Source organism: Danio rerio, chromosome 13 (assembly GCF_052040795.2).
Source record: "Danio rerio strain M-AB ecotype USA chromosome 13, GRCz13ab, whole genome shotgun sequence".
NCBI classification, from domain to species: domain Eukaryota; kingdom Metazoa; phylum Chordata; class Actinopteri; order Cypriniformes; family Danionidae; genus Danio; species Danio rerio.
The window spans coordinates 52,752,501-52,770,776 of record NC_141033.1 but is presented as its reverse complement, the minus strand read 5'-3'; the positions used below and the strand labels follow the sequence as shown (position 1 = coordinate 52,770,776).

General features: G+C 40.4%; 1 protein-coding gene across 5 annotated transcripts in view; it reads left to right on the top strand.

Annotated features, from left to right (window-relative positions):
* lyst (lysosomal trafficking regulator) overlaps positions 1-18,276 on the top strand; it is a 197,837-nt gene that overhangs the window by 148,517 nt on the left and 31,044 nt on the right. For all 5 annotated transcript variants that reach the window (XM_087279768.1, XM_087279772.1, XM_087279769.1 and 2 more), the window contains 5 exons: positions 1,127-1,193; positions 6,895-7,051; positions 10,227-10,367; positions 13,225-13,442; positions 15,878-16,108. In XM_087279768.1, the coding sequence (XP_087135894.1) occupies positions 1,127-1,193; positions 6,895-7,051; positions 10,227-10,367; positions 13,225-13,442; positions 15,878-16,108 (814 nt within the window). The remainder of the gene's footprint in view (positions 1-1,126; positions 1,194-6,894; positions 7,052-10,226; positions 10,368-13,224; positions 13,443-15,877; positions 16,109-18,276) is intronic.

The following is an 18,276-nucleotide window of genomic DNA, read 5'->3' as shown; positions in this document are numbered from 1 at the left end:
TCCCCCACACCATTACACCACCACCAACAGCCTGAACCGCTGATAGAAGGCAGGATGGATCCATGCTTTAATGTTGTTGATGACAAATTCTGACCCGACCATCCGAATGTGGCAGCAGAAATGGAGACCTATCAGAGCAGGCAACGTTTTTGGTGAGCCTGTACGAACTGTAGCTTCAGTTTCCTGTTCTTAGCTGACAGGAGCGGCACCCGGTGTGGTCTTCTGCTGCTGTAGCCCATCCGCCTCAAGGTTGGACGTGTTGTGTGTTCAGAGATGCTCTTCTGCAGAGCTCGGTTGTAACGAGTGCTTATTTGAGGTACTGTTGCCTTTCTATCAGCTGGAACCAGTCTGGCCATTCTCCTCTGACCTCTGGCATCAACAAGGCATTTGTGCCCACTGGATATTTCCTCTTTTTCAGACCATTCTCTGTGAACCCTAGAGATGGTTGTGCGTGAAAATCCCAGTAGATCAGCAGTTTCTGAAATACTCAGAACAGCCGTCTGGCACCAACAACCACACTATGTTCAAAGTCACTTAAATCCCCTTCCTTCCCCATTCTGATGCTCACTTTGAACTGCAGCAGATCGTCTTGACCATGCCTACATGCCTAAATGCGTTGAGCTGCTGCCATGGCTGATTAGAAATTTGTGTTAACGAGCAGTTGGACAGGTGTACCTAATAAAGTGGCCGCATTTAAAATACATTTAAAATGAATTCCCATAGAATTTTCATTTCCCATTTATTTTTATGTCATATTATTTCTATAATATTTCACAATTATAATGTTGTATCAAATGCAGATTTGGCGAACTGAAGAGACTTAAGTACCACTTTAGTTAAGGTCAACGCTCATGCTATTTACTATTGGTTATTACCTGCCTATTAATAAGATATTAACTGCTCTTTAGTAGTTAGCAAGTATAATCTCAATCTGCAACTCTAATCCTAAACCCAAGTTCAGCCTGACTAACTAGTCGGGTTAAACTAGTAGTGTTAGTTATTGGTTTGTTAATATTGTGAATTGTGAGCTTCATTAAAGTGTTACAGAGACTTCTTAGCATATTTTTACTCTGTAGTGTATGTAAAATAAACTGAAGATGCTCTCTTTGTGTTTTTGTTGTAACAGGAACCTCAGCAAGCCCATTGCAGTGCAGTCTAAAGAGAAGGAAGACCGTTATGTGGACAATTACAGGGTACTGCAGCTCTGCGGGCTCTAATTCCTGTTTACACCCCTGCCTGTTAACCAATCACACTGTGGCTCTGTTCCAAAGCCTGCAGAACTGCCTACATAGGCAGCATTTGTAGGCTTCATAGACACAAACCCAAAAGAAAGGTCCCCTCCAGAAGATCATTTTTTACCAGCGATTTCATATAAAGAATGGTAGATTTTTGGGTCATTAGAGAAAAATGTTTTCAAGTTATTTTTAGTTACTCTTTAGTTTAAGTAACAACTCACGCCATTTACTACTGGCTTACTGCTGGCTCATTATTCAGATCTGAACTGTTTATTAGCTCTTATAAATTATGATTTTATTTTATATCTCCAATACGACCCAATAACTAAACACAACTACTAGCTTACTAACTAATAATAATCAGCTAATTAATAGTTTATTAAGCTAAAAGTCTTGGTTAATGGTGTGTTAATAGTGTGAATTGTATATTAAAATACAGCGTGACCATTTTTTTATTGATGCATTATTTCCTGAACAAAAAAGTAACAGGCAGCTGACTCTAACTAAAATATAATTTAGTGTAACAATTGATTATATGTTTAATAACTCCTGTCAGGTGTATTTAGAGCAAGAATAATGTGCTGACATACTCTATGACTGGGTTAAAGGTTTAATGAAAACAATAATCATTATTAGTAAATTCTAATATTAGTTATCATCTGATATGTTTATATCTTGCCATTATTTTTCACATCTCTTGGTTTGACACATACCAAATGTATGTTATGCTAAATGAAGGAATATAATATGTTGACATTTCAGATAAGTTTATTGAAAGCTTCAAGTTAGACGTGTATATTAAAACTGTCACGATATGTGGGGGTGGATGGAGAGGAGGCGAGGACCCAAATGCAGGGAATGAAGAGTTTAATGAAAAATAAAACAAAAACAAAACTCAAATCTCCCCACGTGGGGAAAAACACAACATCATATTACACACTCAACTAGACTAGGTCTGGAACTTGACAAGACAATACTTAAACCACTGTTGTAGACTAGAAATCAGCAGATAGAACAGTGAAGGGAACAATCAACAACGGACCAGCACGGAACAGAGCACACTAGGAGAATGAATAGGAAAGACAAACCAATAAACAGACAGGCGGACAGGTGAAAATAATAATTACAAACAAGGTGGGTGGGACAAGACAATAGACGGGAGAGCGCATGACACAGAGAGACAATACAAGCCATGCGCTCACATAACACAACACTGAAGCACACGACAAAAGCACGTGACCACAATGTAAACACAGAGCCACGTGCTTTGACAAAAGACGCAAGACACGAGCACACGATGAATGAAAACTCACCGTGCGCTCACATATGCAGCATGCATGCTTCATCCCAGCGCCGACCAAAACCGAAACCAACAAGACTGAGACGCTGGGAATGAAACACCATGCTGCTGACAGACGAAAACACAAACACGAGTACAAGAGCGCACGCGTCTGAGGGACGCAGAGCGCGCGCGCGGCCGCGTCAAGCAGGAGCGCGCACCCTCTGCGTACACCCACGACGGCGCGCGCGCACACAGAGACAGAAACAGGACCAGACACGAGTAGTGTCCGAGATCTGCCACCAAAACAAGAATTTACAAGATCAGAGTGGCAGAACCCTGACACTACCCCCCCCCAAAAGGGACGCCACCTGGCGTCCCTAAAGGGAACATCCAACAAGGTACAAGACAGACAAGAAACACCACAAGACAACAAAACAGGCAACATCAACAAACACAAGACAGGGAGGTGAACAGGCAAGACATGAAGGGGGGGAGGGAGGGGAGCCAAGTCAGACCCAACAAGACAAACAAGGGAGGGATGGGAGGGCAAAACCAGGGAGGATCAGGAGGGAACGTCCAGGTTGGGTTCAGCGGGTCGGGAGCCCCGGCAGGGAACCAGGGTGAAGCCGGAGGATCCATCCAGGGTGGAAGAGGGGAACACCAGGGAGGAGCAGGAGGGACGACCCAGGGAGAGTCTGTGAGGGGAAACAAGGCAGGAGGCCTGTAGAGAGCCGGTTGGGCTGGAGGAGACTTGACAAGAGCCGGCTGGACAGAAGGCCTAAGGGGAGCCGGCTGGACAGAAGGCCGCTGCTGGGGAGCCGGCAGGGCTGAAGGCGGCTGGGCTGAGGCTGGAGGCCTGTGGGGAGCCGGCTGGGCTGGAGGCCTGTGGGGAGCCGGCTGGGCTGGAGGCCTGTGGGGAGCCGGCTGGGCTGGAGGCCTGTGGGGAGCCGGCTGGGCTGGAGGCCTGTGGGGAGCCGGCTGGGCTGGAGGCCTGTGGGGAGCCGGCTGGGCTGGAGGCCTGTGGGGAGCCGGCAGGGCTGGAGACCAGAGGGGAGCCGGCAGGGCTGGAGACCAGAGGGGAGCCGGCAGGGCTGGAGACCAGAGGGGAGCCGGCAGGGCTGGAGACCAGAGGGGAGCCGGCAGGGCTGGAGACCAGAGGGGAGCCGGCAGGGCTGGAGACCAGAGGGGAGCCGGCAGGGCTGGAGACCAGAGGGGAGCCGGCAGGGCAGGAGACCAGAGGGGAGCCGGCAGGGCAGGAGACCAGAGGGGAGCCGGCAGGGCAGGAGACCAGAGGGGAGCCGGTAGGGCAAGGCGCCGGGCTGGGACCGGCAGGGCGAGACGTCTGGGTGGCGCCGGCAGGGCAGGGAGCCGAGCTGGGGCCGGCTGGGCGAGACGTCTGGGTGGCGCCGGCAGGGCAAGACGTCTGGGTGGCGCCGGCAGGGCAAGGAGCCGGGCTGGTGCCGGCTGGGCAAGATGTCTGGGTGGCGCCGGCAGGGCAAGACGTCTGGGTGGCGCCGGCAGGGCAAGACGTCTGGGTGGCGCCGGCAGGGCAAGGAGCCAGGCTGTGGCCCGCTGGGCAAGACGTCTGGGTGGCGCCGGCAGGGCAAGATGTCTGGGTAGCGCCGGCAGGGCTAGGAGCTGGGCTGGTGCCGGCAGGGCTAGACGTCTGGTTGATGCCGGCAGGGCAAGGAGCCGGGCTGGGGCCGGAAGGGCAAGGAGCCGGGCTGGGGCCGGCACTGAGCGGCGCTCAGGGGCTGGGGCCGGCACTGGAGGGCGCTCAGGGGCTGGGGCCGACACTGGAGGGCGCTCAGGGGCTGGAGCCGACACTGGAGGGCGCTCAGGGGCTGGAGCCGACACTGGAGGGCGCTCAGGGGCTGGAGCCGACACTGGAGGGCGCTCAGGGGCTGGAGCCGACACTGGAGGGCGCTCAGGGGCTGGAGCCGACACTGGAGGGCGGGTCAGCCCTTGAGGGCTGGACATGGGCTGGGAGGCGGCGCTGGTGGTGGTGGTGCAAGGGATCCTCTCCTCCTGAAGGATCCCTTTCTCCTGCTGCTGAACCATGTGATTAATAAATTGCTGGTATGACCAGCCCACCATTCTCTGGATCTGCAGGGGAAGAAGGGGCTTGTCCAGAGCAAAATTTAGGTGGGTCATAAGCAGCCAGTCATTAAAATTCAGCCCCTCAGCTGCCTTGCGGAATTTCTCCGCAAACTCCTCCAAATTCAAGCCACATTGTTTCAGTGACTGCAAATGCAGCAACTTAGTAATGCGGCTGGCGAAGGAGCCATCTTCACTCCGCTGGGTCCTCATTCTGGCTGGTCCGTTCTGTCACGATATGTGGGGGTGGATGGAGAGGAGGCGAGGACCCAAATGCAGGGAATGAAGAGTTTAATGAAAAATAAAACAAAAACAAAACTCAAATCTCCCCACGTGGGGAAAAACACAACATCATATTACACACTCAACTAGACTAGGTCTGGAACTTGACAAGACAATACTTAAACCACTGTTGTAGACTAGAAATCAGCAGATAGAACAGTGAAGGGAACAATCAACAACGGACCAGCACGGAACAGAGCACACTAGGAGAATGAATAGGAAAGACAAACCAATAAACAGACAGGCGGACAGGTGAAAATAATAATTACAAACAAGGTGGGTGGGACAAGACAATAGACGGGAGAGCGCATGACACAGAGAGACAATACAAGCCATGCGCTCACATAACACAACACTGAAGCACACGACAAAAGCACGTGACCACAATGTAAACACAGAGCCACGTGCTTTGACAAAAGACGCAAGACACGAGCACACGATGAATGAAAGCACTCACCGTGCGCACACACACGCAGCGTGCATGCTTCATCCCAGCGCCGACCAAAACCGAAACCAACAAGACTGAGACGCTGGGAATGAAACACCATGCTGCTGACAGACGAAAACACAAACACGAGTACAAGAGCGCACGCGTCTGAGGGACGCAGAGCGCGCGCGCGGCCGCGTCAAGCAGGAGCGCGCACCCTCTGCGTACACCCACGACGGCGCGCGCGCACACAGAGACAGAAACAGGACCAGACACGAGTAGTGTCCGAGATCTGCCACCAAAACAAGAATTTACAAGATCAGAGTGGCAGAACCCTGACAAAAACACTATAATCTGCAGAACACTACTTACTGAATTTCAGTCATGATCACTCTTGATCAGGGCCAGACAAAATCTTGTTTTTGACAGCAGACTTTTTTTTAATATGTCTGCTTAGAATTTTAAGAGAATCGTAACTCAAACCTAAACACAAATAAAAAACAGCAACTTCTAAACACTTACAATGCAAATTCAATTAGAAGCACTTGTTTGGTAAACAAATTAAGCTTGTCATATAATATAAATCTACTAAAAGACAGAAAATATTACTTTACAAAACTGTATTGTACATATATCATATAATCATTTGCAAATTTGCATATATATATATATATATATATATATATATATATATATATATATATATATATATATATATATATATATACATTTCAGTAATATTATTGAATAATAGGCAAATGACTATATATGTACAATACAGTTTTGTAAAGTAATGTTTTCTATCAATATGTTCTGTCTATGTGTGTGTGTGTGCGTGCGTGCGTGCGTGCGTGTGTTTTTATATATATATATTTATATATATATATATATATATATATATATATATATATATATATATATATATATATATATATCGGTCAAAAGTTTGAGCTCAGTTTTTTTTATTATTAATTTTATTTAATAAATTAAATTAAATTATTCTGTTCATCCAGGTTGCATTTATTGAATCTAAAAAAAGTGAAATTGTTAAATATTTATTTATCACTTATTTAATGTAGTTTCAATTGAAGTTATAATTTATAATTTATTAGTAATATTAATAATAATAATAATTAATATTAGAGTGATTTTTGAAGGATCACGTGACTCTGAAGAGTGCCGTAATGAAGATGAAAAATCATCTTTGAAATCACTGGAATGAATTATTTAGTAAATTATAAATCGCTTTTAAACAGTTATTTTATAGCGCAATAACATTTCACAAGTTTTTCAATGTGTACTGTATTTTTGATTAAATAAATGCAGCCTTGGTGAACAGGAGAAGCTTATTTTAAAACATTTACAAATCCTTCTGACCACAAACCTTTGACCTCTAGTATATATAAATATTCATGATATGCTGTTTTAATTTTTGGGACGCAGCCGGTTTCATTCTCCACATTTATAAACATTCTGATCAACATCTGTATCAGTAATACTCTGCATGGTTAAGTTATGGTCTTTGATTGATTATCTGAGCGTAAATGTGTCTGGCATTGATTTGTCTGCAGTATCTGGAGGAGGAGTATAAGAAGGGCAAGAGAGAGGACGACCCTATGCCCCCTGTCCAGCCCTATCACTACGGCTCTCATTACTCCAACAGTGGCACCGTCCTGCACTTCCTGGTCCGACTGCCTCCTTTTACCAAAATGTTTCTGGCATATCAAGGTCAGTTTGATATCAAAATGTGCAGTTGAAGTACCTCCTGAATTATTAGCCCCCCTCTAAATTTATTTCCCCAATTTCTGTTTAACAAAGAAGTCCTTTTTTAACACATTTCTAATCATAATAATTTTAATATCTTATCTCTGATAACTGAGTTATTTCATATTTGCCATGATGACCGTACATAATGTTTTACTGGATATTTTCATGATACTAGTATTCAGCTTAAAGTGACATTTAAAGGCTTAACTAGGTTAATTAGGGTAAAGTTAGGGTAATTAGGCAAGTCATTGTATAACTGATTTGTTCTAGAGACAATCCACAACTAATATTGCTTAAGCGGGCTAATAATATTGACCTTAAAATGGGTTTTAAAAAATTAAAAACTGCTTTTATTCTAGCCGAAATAAAACAAGTAAGACTTTCTCTAGAAGAAAAAATATTATAAGAGATACTGTGAAAAATTCCTGAATCTGTTTAACATCATTTGCAAAATATTTAAAAAATAACTTCACAGGAAGGCAAATGATTCTGACTTCAACTGTATATCTCAGAACCAAATTCACTGTATGAAGTGTAAGAATCAGCTCTTCGGTTCTGGAAGGATCTGTTGACTCCCTACAGATTCACGCAAAAGTAGTATGAATCAACTTAAAATAGTTCCACACTGCTTTTCACTTAACAAACATTTAATTATATGAGTTTATATTAACCCACCATTTCCACAAGTGCTGTTACAATCCGTGCTTTACAGATTGTTCCCACTTTTTATAACTGAAGTAATTGAGTTGACCAGAGCATAAAGACTTATTTTTATCACCGATAGACGCTATGCTATCCCATAGTGCCACACAAGAGAATTTATGAACGGGAGTGAATCGACGCAGTTGATATTGTAGGTTACATGTTCACGGCAAATGACGGATGTAGTATGTCCAGTTTACATTCATACTACTCACAATCATACTATAGAGAACCAGTGCTTCCCACATCACATAAATAGTTAACTATATGCGACGAACAAAGCATAATTTAATTTTTAACAATAATTTTATGTATTATGACACTGTTATACGCTGTTTCTTTTGAAATAAAAAAGACATTCACTATTTCTCTTACTTTTATGCTGTTCAGGAGCCATGTGCACCCACCGACAGGTCAAATCTGCTGCTCTCTCTCTCTCTCTCTCTCTCTCTCTCTCTCTCTCTCTCTCTCTCTCTCTCTCTCTCTCTCTCTCTCTCTCTCTCTCAAGTTCAAAGCAAACTTGAATGCCAAAGGATTTTAGATATGTATATAAATGTGCTATATATGGAATATAGCCTAATGACATCATAAAATTAATAAAATATACAGCAAATGAGAAATAAATGATAGAAAAAGGAATAAAAACAGACAATATCTCTTAAAAATATCATAATTACAAGATTAAAACGTGTAGATTTAAAAAAAGGCAAATGCATTGATTAGCTAATGGTGTACATATATTGTGCAGCCAGTTTAGACCAGTCATCTTGTCCTTTCAGAGAATATAGTTTTAAAGTTTTTCTGAATCGTTTAGATTTAATTCTGTTTACCTTTATTTGTATAACGATTTTACAATGTAGATTGTGTCAAAGCAGCCTAACATAGAAGTTTATAGTAAATTGAAACAGTTTAGCTCAGTTCAGTGTGGTTTAATAATCACTACTGAGAGTCCAAACACTGAAGAGCAAATCCATCGATGCACAGCTCTACAGATCCCAAACTAAGCAAGCCAGTGGCGACAGCGAAGGAACAAACTTCACCAATTGGCGAAAGTGGAGAATTAAAAAACCTCGAGAGAAACCAGGCTCAGTTGGGCACGACCATTTCTCCTATGGCCAAACGTCTTGTGCAGAGCTGCAGTGTAGGCGCCGGAGGCTGGAGAATGCTGGAATCAGCGAAGACTCGTCTGTCCCGGGAGGGTTACAGGAATCAGTCTCATGCTCTCCACTCCTCCATGACCACCACAGCATCTGCTCAGGATACGGCCTGGTCCAGGATTATGGAACCTTGGGATCATCTCATTGCTGGTCTTGGATTGAATGTGTGGCACTGCATAGTCTGAAGACCTCGGAATGATGATCCCCAGGTGGAAATACAGAATAAAGACAATCATAGTGTATATAAACAACATGCAGAAACCAGCATGGAGCACATTCTTGTACCATACCGCTAAGTGATGCACTGAGTGTGTGCTTTACTAAAAAGATAGGTCTTCAATCTAAATTCAAGAATGAATTACTGAATTTTTGAAGTAAAAAGTTAGTGCATAAAACAATTAATGAACGACAGTTTTAGCCAGCAAAAGCCGAATCACGGACATTTTAGGAAATTTAGACACCCAGGCCGGACTAATTTTTTTAAGTGCCAAAAAAGAGCGCCTCTGTGGGTCTGCAGTGCACATGAGACTTTCTGTGGGAGTGTTGACAGTTCACACGCGCACTGAATGAAACAGGTAAATGAGAGAGGATTTTCCACTTCCTGATCGATCACGGTTGTATTAGGCGGATACAAAATAGTGTAAAAGGATGATAATAATAGTAAAAAGGCTGTTAATATACCTGGGCGACCCGCCCAAGTAAAGTCTATGTGTGGGAAACACTGTAGGCGATTTCGGATGCAGATGTACCTGCAATTCTAGAATGACCCACATATGCAAATGTGTATTGTTTTATTTAGTTTAAAGGTTCCACTTTTTTTTATAAGATCCTCCCTACATCATTGTTTATCCCTGCATAATTGTATGATCCTGAATGTGTTTTCATTTGTTCCTAATTTGCATAATCACAGGACGATTTCTGGAATCAAATCCTCCAAACCTTATGCAAGTAAAGCTTTAAAAAGGCTGAATGGCTGCTCCTCACACAGCTGCAGCTCGTTCAGCTTGTTCACCATCAATTACGGCTCGGCAGCGCTACTTTTTTAATATTTAACAGCACCTGCGTTTGCGGCCAGGTCTTCAAACATGCTAGCGTGATGCTTTTAAAGGCTGTCATTGAAAAGAGTCTGTCTGAAGTCTCACGCTACACACATTAGCCTCAGAAAGACGATCAGCCTTTCATCCAGCCTCCTTCCTTCTCGCTCTATTTTTAGTTCAGCTGCTTCATCCATTTCAGCTTACACAAGAAACTAATGAAAGGTTTTGTGCGTCTGGCAGACCAAAGCTTTGATATTCCTGACCGAACCTTCCACTCCATGAACACCACGTGGCGTCTGTCGTCCTACGAGTCCATGACTGATGTCAAAGAGCTCATCCCAGAGTTCTTCTACCTGCCCGAGTTCCTGGTCAACAGAGAAGGTCAGCGCTCTTTTACACCTGCTTTTGCAGAAATCTGATTTCTCACAGTCTCATGAAGAGTATGTGTGACACTATGAAATCTTCAATCAATCAGTTACATAAATAATTAATGCATGTATTTATGTATTTTTCGTCTTTTCAAAATTGATACAATATACAATCATTTTGAATCTATAGAGTCTGTTTTTGTTTCCTTCCTTTATTATTTTATTTTTACATTTTATTAACTAAAATTGTGTCTAATCAGTTTCATTCATACACCTTCTGAATTTCCCCTATAAATTGTGTTTTTCATTTATTTCCAGGATTTATGATCTAATACATCATTACATCACTAGAATGTTTTATTTAATATTTTATAATCTAATCAAATAAACATTTCACTGTTTCTTTTTTTTTGGAAATTAAAAATGGATAAAATATGTGCAATTTATACATAATAGTAACAATAAAATGTTAACATTTTTTAAATCGTTTTTATTTTATATAAGAGCTGTACTGTGCATCTTTTATTTTGATGTGTAGTTGTTGTAAAGACTTTCCTTGTGTGTTTTGTTGTTTCCTGTTAAAATGAAAACACAGATAACATAATTTTTTTATAATCTGTGAAACAAGTTTTATTATGTATACATTTTTAAATAATTTTAAAAGCCCCGTTATGCACTTATAAGATCATATTTTTGGTTTTGGGGTCTCCAACAGCAGGCTGATATGCATGCAGAGTCAAAAAACACTTTCATTGTCTTATAATATGCATTTATTTTGACCTAATTATCCCAACGAGAGATTCATTTGTTCACAAAACCCACCTTAATGCATTGCTAATCTGCGCTGATTGGTCCGATGACCCAGTCTGTTGCAATTGGTCGACTGCATTCAGAGCGAGACAGAGAAATGCCCACCCTGGCTTATCAACATTGTTGAAGTAGTCAGAGCGCAGAGTTTATGTGTGAGCCCAATGCAGGAGTGCGTTAAAGCAATGCAGTTAAACATCAGCGTATTGCTCTACTCATAACCATAAGTAAAAACAGTGATACACATTCGGTATTAATCTACCCAGTGGCAAAATCTAAACAATTTTGAAACTTGACCGCCACGTGTGTAGGAACAGCTGATGGTGTGGCCATAACACCATAGCAATGACAAACGGCAGAGGATTGCGAGCTCACAAACACATTTGAATCGGTAAAGAAAGCAGCACACGTTACGTTTTCAACATGGTTTTAGACGCGATATGAGAATATAAAGTTAACCAGATACAGTACAAACCGCGTTGAGCGGTTACAATTAACAAAACACAATTAAATACATAATTTGCAAACTAGAGAAAACAAGGAGGCAACCAATTTAATCACACTTACTTACACTTGTGAAATGGAGGAAGAAACCGATCTATGAACTGTGTACTGATAAAGTTCCTGTCAAGCTCTGACAAAGTCCCACACATCAATAGTCTTTTCTGATCCTTTGTTTAACAAACGGCCGACGAATCGTCCTTTGCAGGGTAGATTATCGCACTAATCACCAAAATGTTCACTCATTAATGTTCACTCCTCTTTAGTGCTTCCTCTGTTTCTGTATTTGGGCTTCCAAATGACACGACACAACACAAACGGAGAAGTGCTTACAGTTTAATTTAATTACGTTCCACAGAATTTTAAAAAGTATATAGTTAACATTTAACAAAGGACAGCTTCCAGAATCTCTCAAAGTTCAGTGCTGGATTTGGCTAAAAACTTCTTCAATAGATAAAGCTGTGGATTGTGAGCCACAACCTATAAGTGTTTTTATTTGTTAAAATTGATCAACTACATGCACAATTACTAGCGTTAATGATATGTTGTAGCGAGGATGTAAACAAGGGTGTAAATAACAGTAAATGCTGTTTGGCACCGCTAACAATTTAGCTTTAAATTCATATTTATTCATCAAACCCCTGTAAACACAAACAATCTGCAGCAGTCAGAGCCTATTGAGGGCGGGCCTTTTGGAGGAACTAGGAAATATGACAGTGGTGTACAATCAAAGTAAGATATCTGAACAAAAAAAAACAGATTTTCTAGGAATGAATCATGCTTTGCAGTGTCTCTTTATTCGGCTGTATTTCTTACGTTCTAATCTCAAATAACAAACTCGCAAAAGATATAAGAACGTTTTATATTACCTACACATGCGTATAACACAAATATGTGTGAAAGACACTTGTCAGATGTTATTTTAGAAAGCAAGCATGAAGTTCAGCTGTGTGCCCTTCATATTTCTGTCTGATTCAGGCATTCTGGTTTACACAGTGCAAAAGTGGTTGCTTGTAGGGGCGTGACATGGAGCCGATCCGCAAACCACAGCACATTATGTTAGCTGACCAATCAGAGCCTCTTAATGGCGGGCCTTTTGGAGGAACTAGGAAATATGACAGTGATGTTCATGTTAGCTGAGTAGCTGGATATAATCATATAAGATATATGAACAAATAACCTGATTTTCGACAAGTCGAGCATGAGCAAACATTGCTCTGCCTCTTATAAACACAACCAAGCCTAAAAAATACTGGACCACTCCTTTAAATATGATTGTTTTTGAGAAGTGTTATATAATGTGTTGTCATAAAGACCTTTTTTAGACTTTTTTCTTTCTTTCTTGAATATCAAATACTAATTATGAGATGCTGATGAATCATTAGCCCTAAAAATGTCAAAACCGAACCCGAAAATAACCTTTTGGTAACCTAGTTTTTGAAGGATAACTGCTGAATATTCATGTTCAAGCATTCTCGTTCAGCACATTAGGGTGGTATAATTTAAAGCCATCTTCCCTCTTCTAATGTTAGCGTGGTATTTCCCACTTTCCCCTCTGGCAGGTTTTGACTTTGGCGTGCGGCAGAACAGCGAGCGGGTCAACCATGTGAATCTGCCGCCGTGGGCCAGAAATGACCCGCGACTCTTCATCCTCATCCACAGACAGGCTCTGGAGTCCGATCAAGTCTCGCAGACGCTCTGCCAGTGGATCGACCTGGTGTTTGGACTCAAGCAGAAAGGCAAAGCTGCGGTCCAGGCCATCAACGTCTTTCATCCTGCAGTACGTACCCTTACAGCACACTTTAACACTGATATTGTTTGCCAAATTTCTGGACGCAGGGTTTGTACGGGCGCTGGAAATCCTTGAAAATGTGTGGATTTTAATCTACGTTCCTTCGTGCTTCGATTTTGGATGAAGTACTGCTTCATTTAGAGTGTGTATGTTAAGTTTCAACTCAAAATACCACACAAATATGTTTTCTAGCTCTCTGAAACTGACCCTTTTAGGCTTTGATCTTAATTGTGGCTTTTTGGTGACTGTCCCTTTAAATTCAAATGAGATTGAGCTCTTTTCAAAAGAGGGCGGAGCCACAAATGTCTGTGTGTCAGCATAGTGGCAGATTCAAAAATAAGACTAACATCCTATGCTAAGGAGGGAGAGATGGTCACTAGTGGGCGGGGCTTTCCCCCTCTGATGACACCTACAAAGAGAAAATATCAATCAAAGTGTTTCTGCAGACTGTTTTTATCAAGTCTGATTATAATAAATACAATTAACACCTTTTTATCATAAGAAGCCGGCTATATTTACAGACCTCTTATGTTTAAACCCCTTATAAAAGTGATTTGAATAGGTACCCTAATTATTTATCTTACTAAAGAAGTAATAATAATATTTAAATATATAAATAAGGAGAGTAAATAAGAGTAATTCAACCTTTGGCTTGGGGGAAAAAATAAAACATGCCATCAAAAATTGTCATTAGATTTCTGTAACAAATAGCATCTGATGTACAGTGATGAATTATGTGCATATATCTAAATATATGATTTACCAAAACTAAACTGCTTAAAAGACCCTTTCCACAAGACTGTTAAGATGCGTTTAATGGACATCATAATCTTAAATCCTTTAACGTTTTTAATATTTAGTTGTTGTTTTTTTAAACAAATGAACATTTATACGTATTTATGCTTGTATTATATTTTCTTTGCATCAAATTACTAAAAGCTAATGACCGCTTGTGTGAGGTGTGTGTAATGTAGTGTTTATGGGGGCAGGACAGTAAATCTGACATTATTCTCTCTTCTGGCTGCCGTCATCCGTTTTCTGAAAGTCTTAATAACATCATCCTGGAATTTTCCTTTTATTATTTCAGCAAATAAGAATGTTAAATAATGATTTGTTGTTCTCTCCCATTCACTGTGATCAGAGTTTACCAACTATGATGCCTTCCGCCACTCAGAAACCCAGAAATGTGGGTCTAATGAGATTTTAGAAAAGGTGTAAGAACCATGTGCATAGATCCAAGCCTGTCTAAAAGTATTCATGTGCCATATTTTATCTCACAAGTCTACAAAAACAATATAAGAAATTTCATGTTGCCCTAAAAGAAATGTTTGTGTTTGATTAAATTGTGAAATATTGCAACTTTAAGTAACTGTTTCCTATATTAAAAACATTAACCTGTCATTTATTACAGTAAGTTAAAGCTGAATTGTCAGCATTATTTTCACAAGTAAAAAATGTTAAATGTGATCCTTTAGAAATCATTGGATATAAGATCTATATATATTACTTCATTTTTTGTGGAAACTATGAAGATGATGCACATGAGAATTTGAGTTTTGTAGCATTATAAAAGTATTTTTATCAGCAGAAGACACTCATTGCTGAATATTTTAAATCTTTCACTGCAAAAATGCTTTTCCTACTTTGACTTTTTGTCTTGTTTTAGTCCAAATATCTAATACAAATCTTAAATCAAGAATCATTTTCTAGACAAGCAAAAATATTGTCTTGTTTTTAGAAATATTTCATCAAAATGAAATGAGTTTTTCCTTAAAACAAGCTAAATAATCTGCCAATAGGTTCAGCAACATAAACATGTTTTCACTTTGAAATGACATTATTTTGTCTGCACCATTGATTTATTCATTCATTTTCCTTCGCCTTAGTCCCTTATTTATCAGGGGAATGAACCGCCAACTATTCCAGCATATGTTTTACACCGCGGATGCCCTTTCAGCCGCAACCCAGTACTGGAAAACATACACACTCATTCACACACACACACACACACACATACACTACGTCCAATTTAGTTTGTTCAATTCCCCTATAGCACATGTGTTTGGACTGTGGGGGACACTGGAGGAAACCCATGCCAACAGGGGAAGAACATGCAAACTCCACACAGAAACGCTGACTGACCCAGTCCGGACTCTAACCTTTTTGCTGTGAGGCGACAGTGCTAACCACTGAGCCTCTGTGCCACCTCTTTGCCTAGACCATTGGCAGATTATTTTTCTTGGATTAAGGAAAAACTTAATTTTGACTTTGCTTCTTAAAAATGCTTCTTGATGTAAGGACTTTTAAATATTTGGCCCAAAAGAAAAGCAGTTTTTCAGTGTTCTTACTGATTTTTCTTCAGATATCAAAAATTTCCCTTTTATATCTTGAATGCACTGTTGTCTCTCTTCCTCTCTCTTCAGACGTACTTTGGTATGGACGTGTCTGCAGTTGAAGACCCTGTGCAGCGGCGGGCTCTAGAAACCATGATCAAGACGTACGGACAAACACCCAGGCAGCTGTTCAGCGCTTCTCACATCAGCAGAGCCGGAACCAAACTGCTGTCAGAGGCTGAGCTGCCCGCCGCCATGGGTCTGCTGGTGCAGCTGGCCTTCAGAGAGAGCCGAGAACAGCCCCGGGACAGCGGCTACCCGGTACACACACACACACACACACACACACAGCATGAGCTAAATATGACACTGTGTTAGAGCTAAACAATATATCGTTTGAGCATCAATATCGCAATGTGCATATTCCCAATAGTCACATCACAGGATCTCTAGAGGTTTCAAGCTAATTTACACCATTTGGACTCAAGACATTTTAGGTTTTCTGCCATTGGGTTTATATATTAATTTATTACAATGAAGACACTGTTATTTTACACTTGTTCATTGAATTTCTACATCTCAATACTGTTAGACTCTAATGAAAAACGTTGTGTTGTTTACTTAATTTTTATATTTGTTCTATTGGTTTCATCATCAATTTAAATGATATCATTTTGTGTAGTTTTGTGTTTAAAATAGTTATTTTCCTAATAGTAATCTTGTGATATTATATATACAGTTGAAGTCAGAATTATTAGCCCCCTTCGAATTTTTTTATTTTTTTTTAAATATTTCCCTAATGATGTTTAACAGAGCAAGGAAATTTTCACAGTGCGTCTGATAATATTTTTTCTTCTGGAGAAAGTCCTATTTGTTTTATTTTTGCTAAAATAAAAGCAGTTAATACATTTTTAAACACCATTTTAAGGACAAAATTATTAGTCCCTTTAAACTATATGTTTTTACGATAGTCTACAGAACAAACCATTATTATAACTTATACCAACCAACATAATAACTTGCCTAATTACCCTTACCTGCCTAGTTAACCTAATTAACCTAGTTAAGCCTTTAAATGTCACTTTAAGCTGTATAGAAGTGTCTTAAAAATATCAGGTAAAATATTATTTACTGTCATCATGGAAAGATAAAATAAATCAGTTATTAGATATGAGTTACTAAAACTATTATGATTAGAAATGTGTTGAAGAAATCTGCTCTCCATTAAATAGAAATTGGGGAAAAAATAAACAGGGAGTCTAATAATTCAGGGGGGCTAATAATTCTGACTTCAACTGTGTGTATGTATGTATGTATATATATGTAAATATATATATATATATATATATATATTATACTCAATTAATTTCTTTCCAATATCCTGCAGCCCTAATTTACACATATATTGTTAGGTACTGTAATGATATAAAATCTAGGGTGATTAAACAAATTTAATTCAAACTAACCTACATTTCATTAAAAGTTAAACGGTAAAGATAATAATTAATATATTCATACATTCATTTTCTTTTTGGCTTATTCTCTTTATTAATCAGGGGTCGCCACAGCGGAATGAACCACCAACTTATTTAACATATATTTTACACAGCGGATGCCCATCCAGCCGCAACCCATCACTGGGAAACACCCATACAGTCTTATTCACACACATACACTATGGACAATTTATTTCATCAATTCCCCTATAGCGCATGTGTTTGGACTGTGGGGGAAACTGGAGCACCCGGAGAAAACCCATGCAAACACAAGGAGAACATGCAAACTCCACACAGAAATGCCAACTGGCACAGCTGTGACTCAAACCAGCGATCTTCTTGCCGTAAGACGACAGCGCTGCGTCACCACACCACCCCATGATAAATATATATATATATATATTTTAAATATTAATACAACGATAACCATGATATTTTGATTGCTTATTTTCTGTATTTGTTTGACTCTGGAGAAAACCATAGCACTGTTTATTTCACTTTTATTTTTGCTTAGTTTTATTTATACATGCTTGGAATTGATTATATTTTAAGCAGATGCACTGCATAGAAAAAGACTTGATCATCCCAGTCAATCTAAACAGAGCTAAAACCGATGTGAGTTGGTGGATTCAGTATATCTCAGGTCAGAATAATATAATAATATTAATTGTTTACATTTATATAGCGCTTTTCTGGACACTCAAAGCTCTTTACACATTGGGGGAATCTCCTCATCCACCACCAGTGTGCAGCATCCACCGGCAGACCGCACACCACACACCAGCTGATTGGTGGAGAGGAGACAGAGTGATGAAGCCAATTATGATATGGGGATGGTTAGGAGGCCATGATGGTCAGAGGCCAGTGGGCAAATATGGTCAGGATGCCGGGGTTAAACCCCTACTCTTTTTCGAAGGACATCCTGGAATTTTTCATGACCACCGAGAGTCAGGACTTCGGTTTAACATCTCATCCAAAAGACGAATATGAATA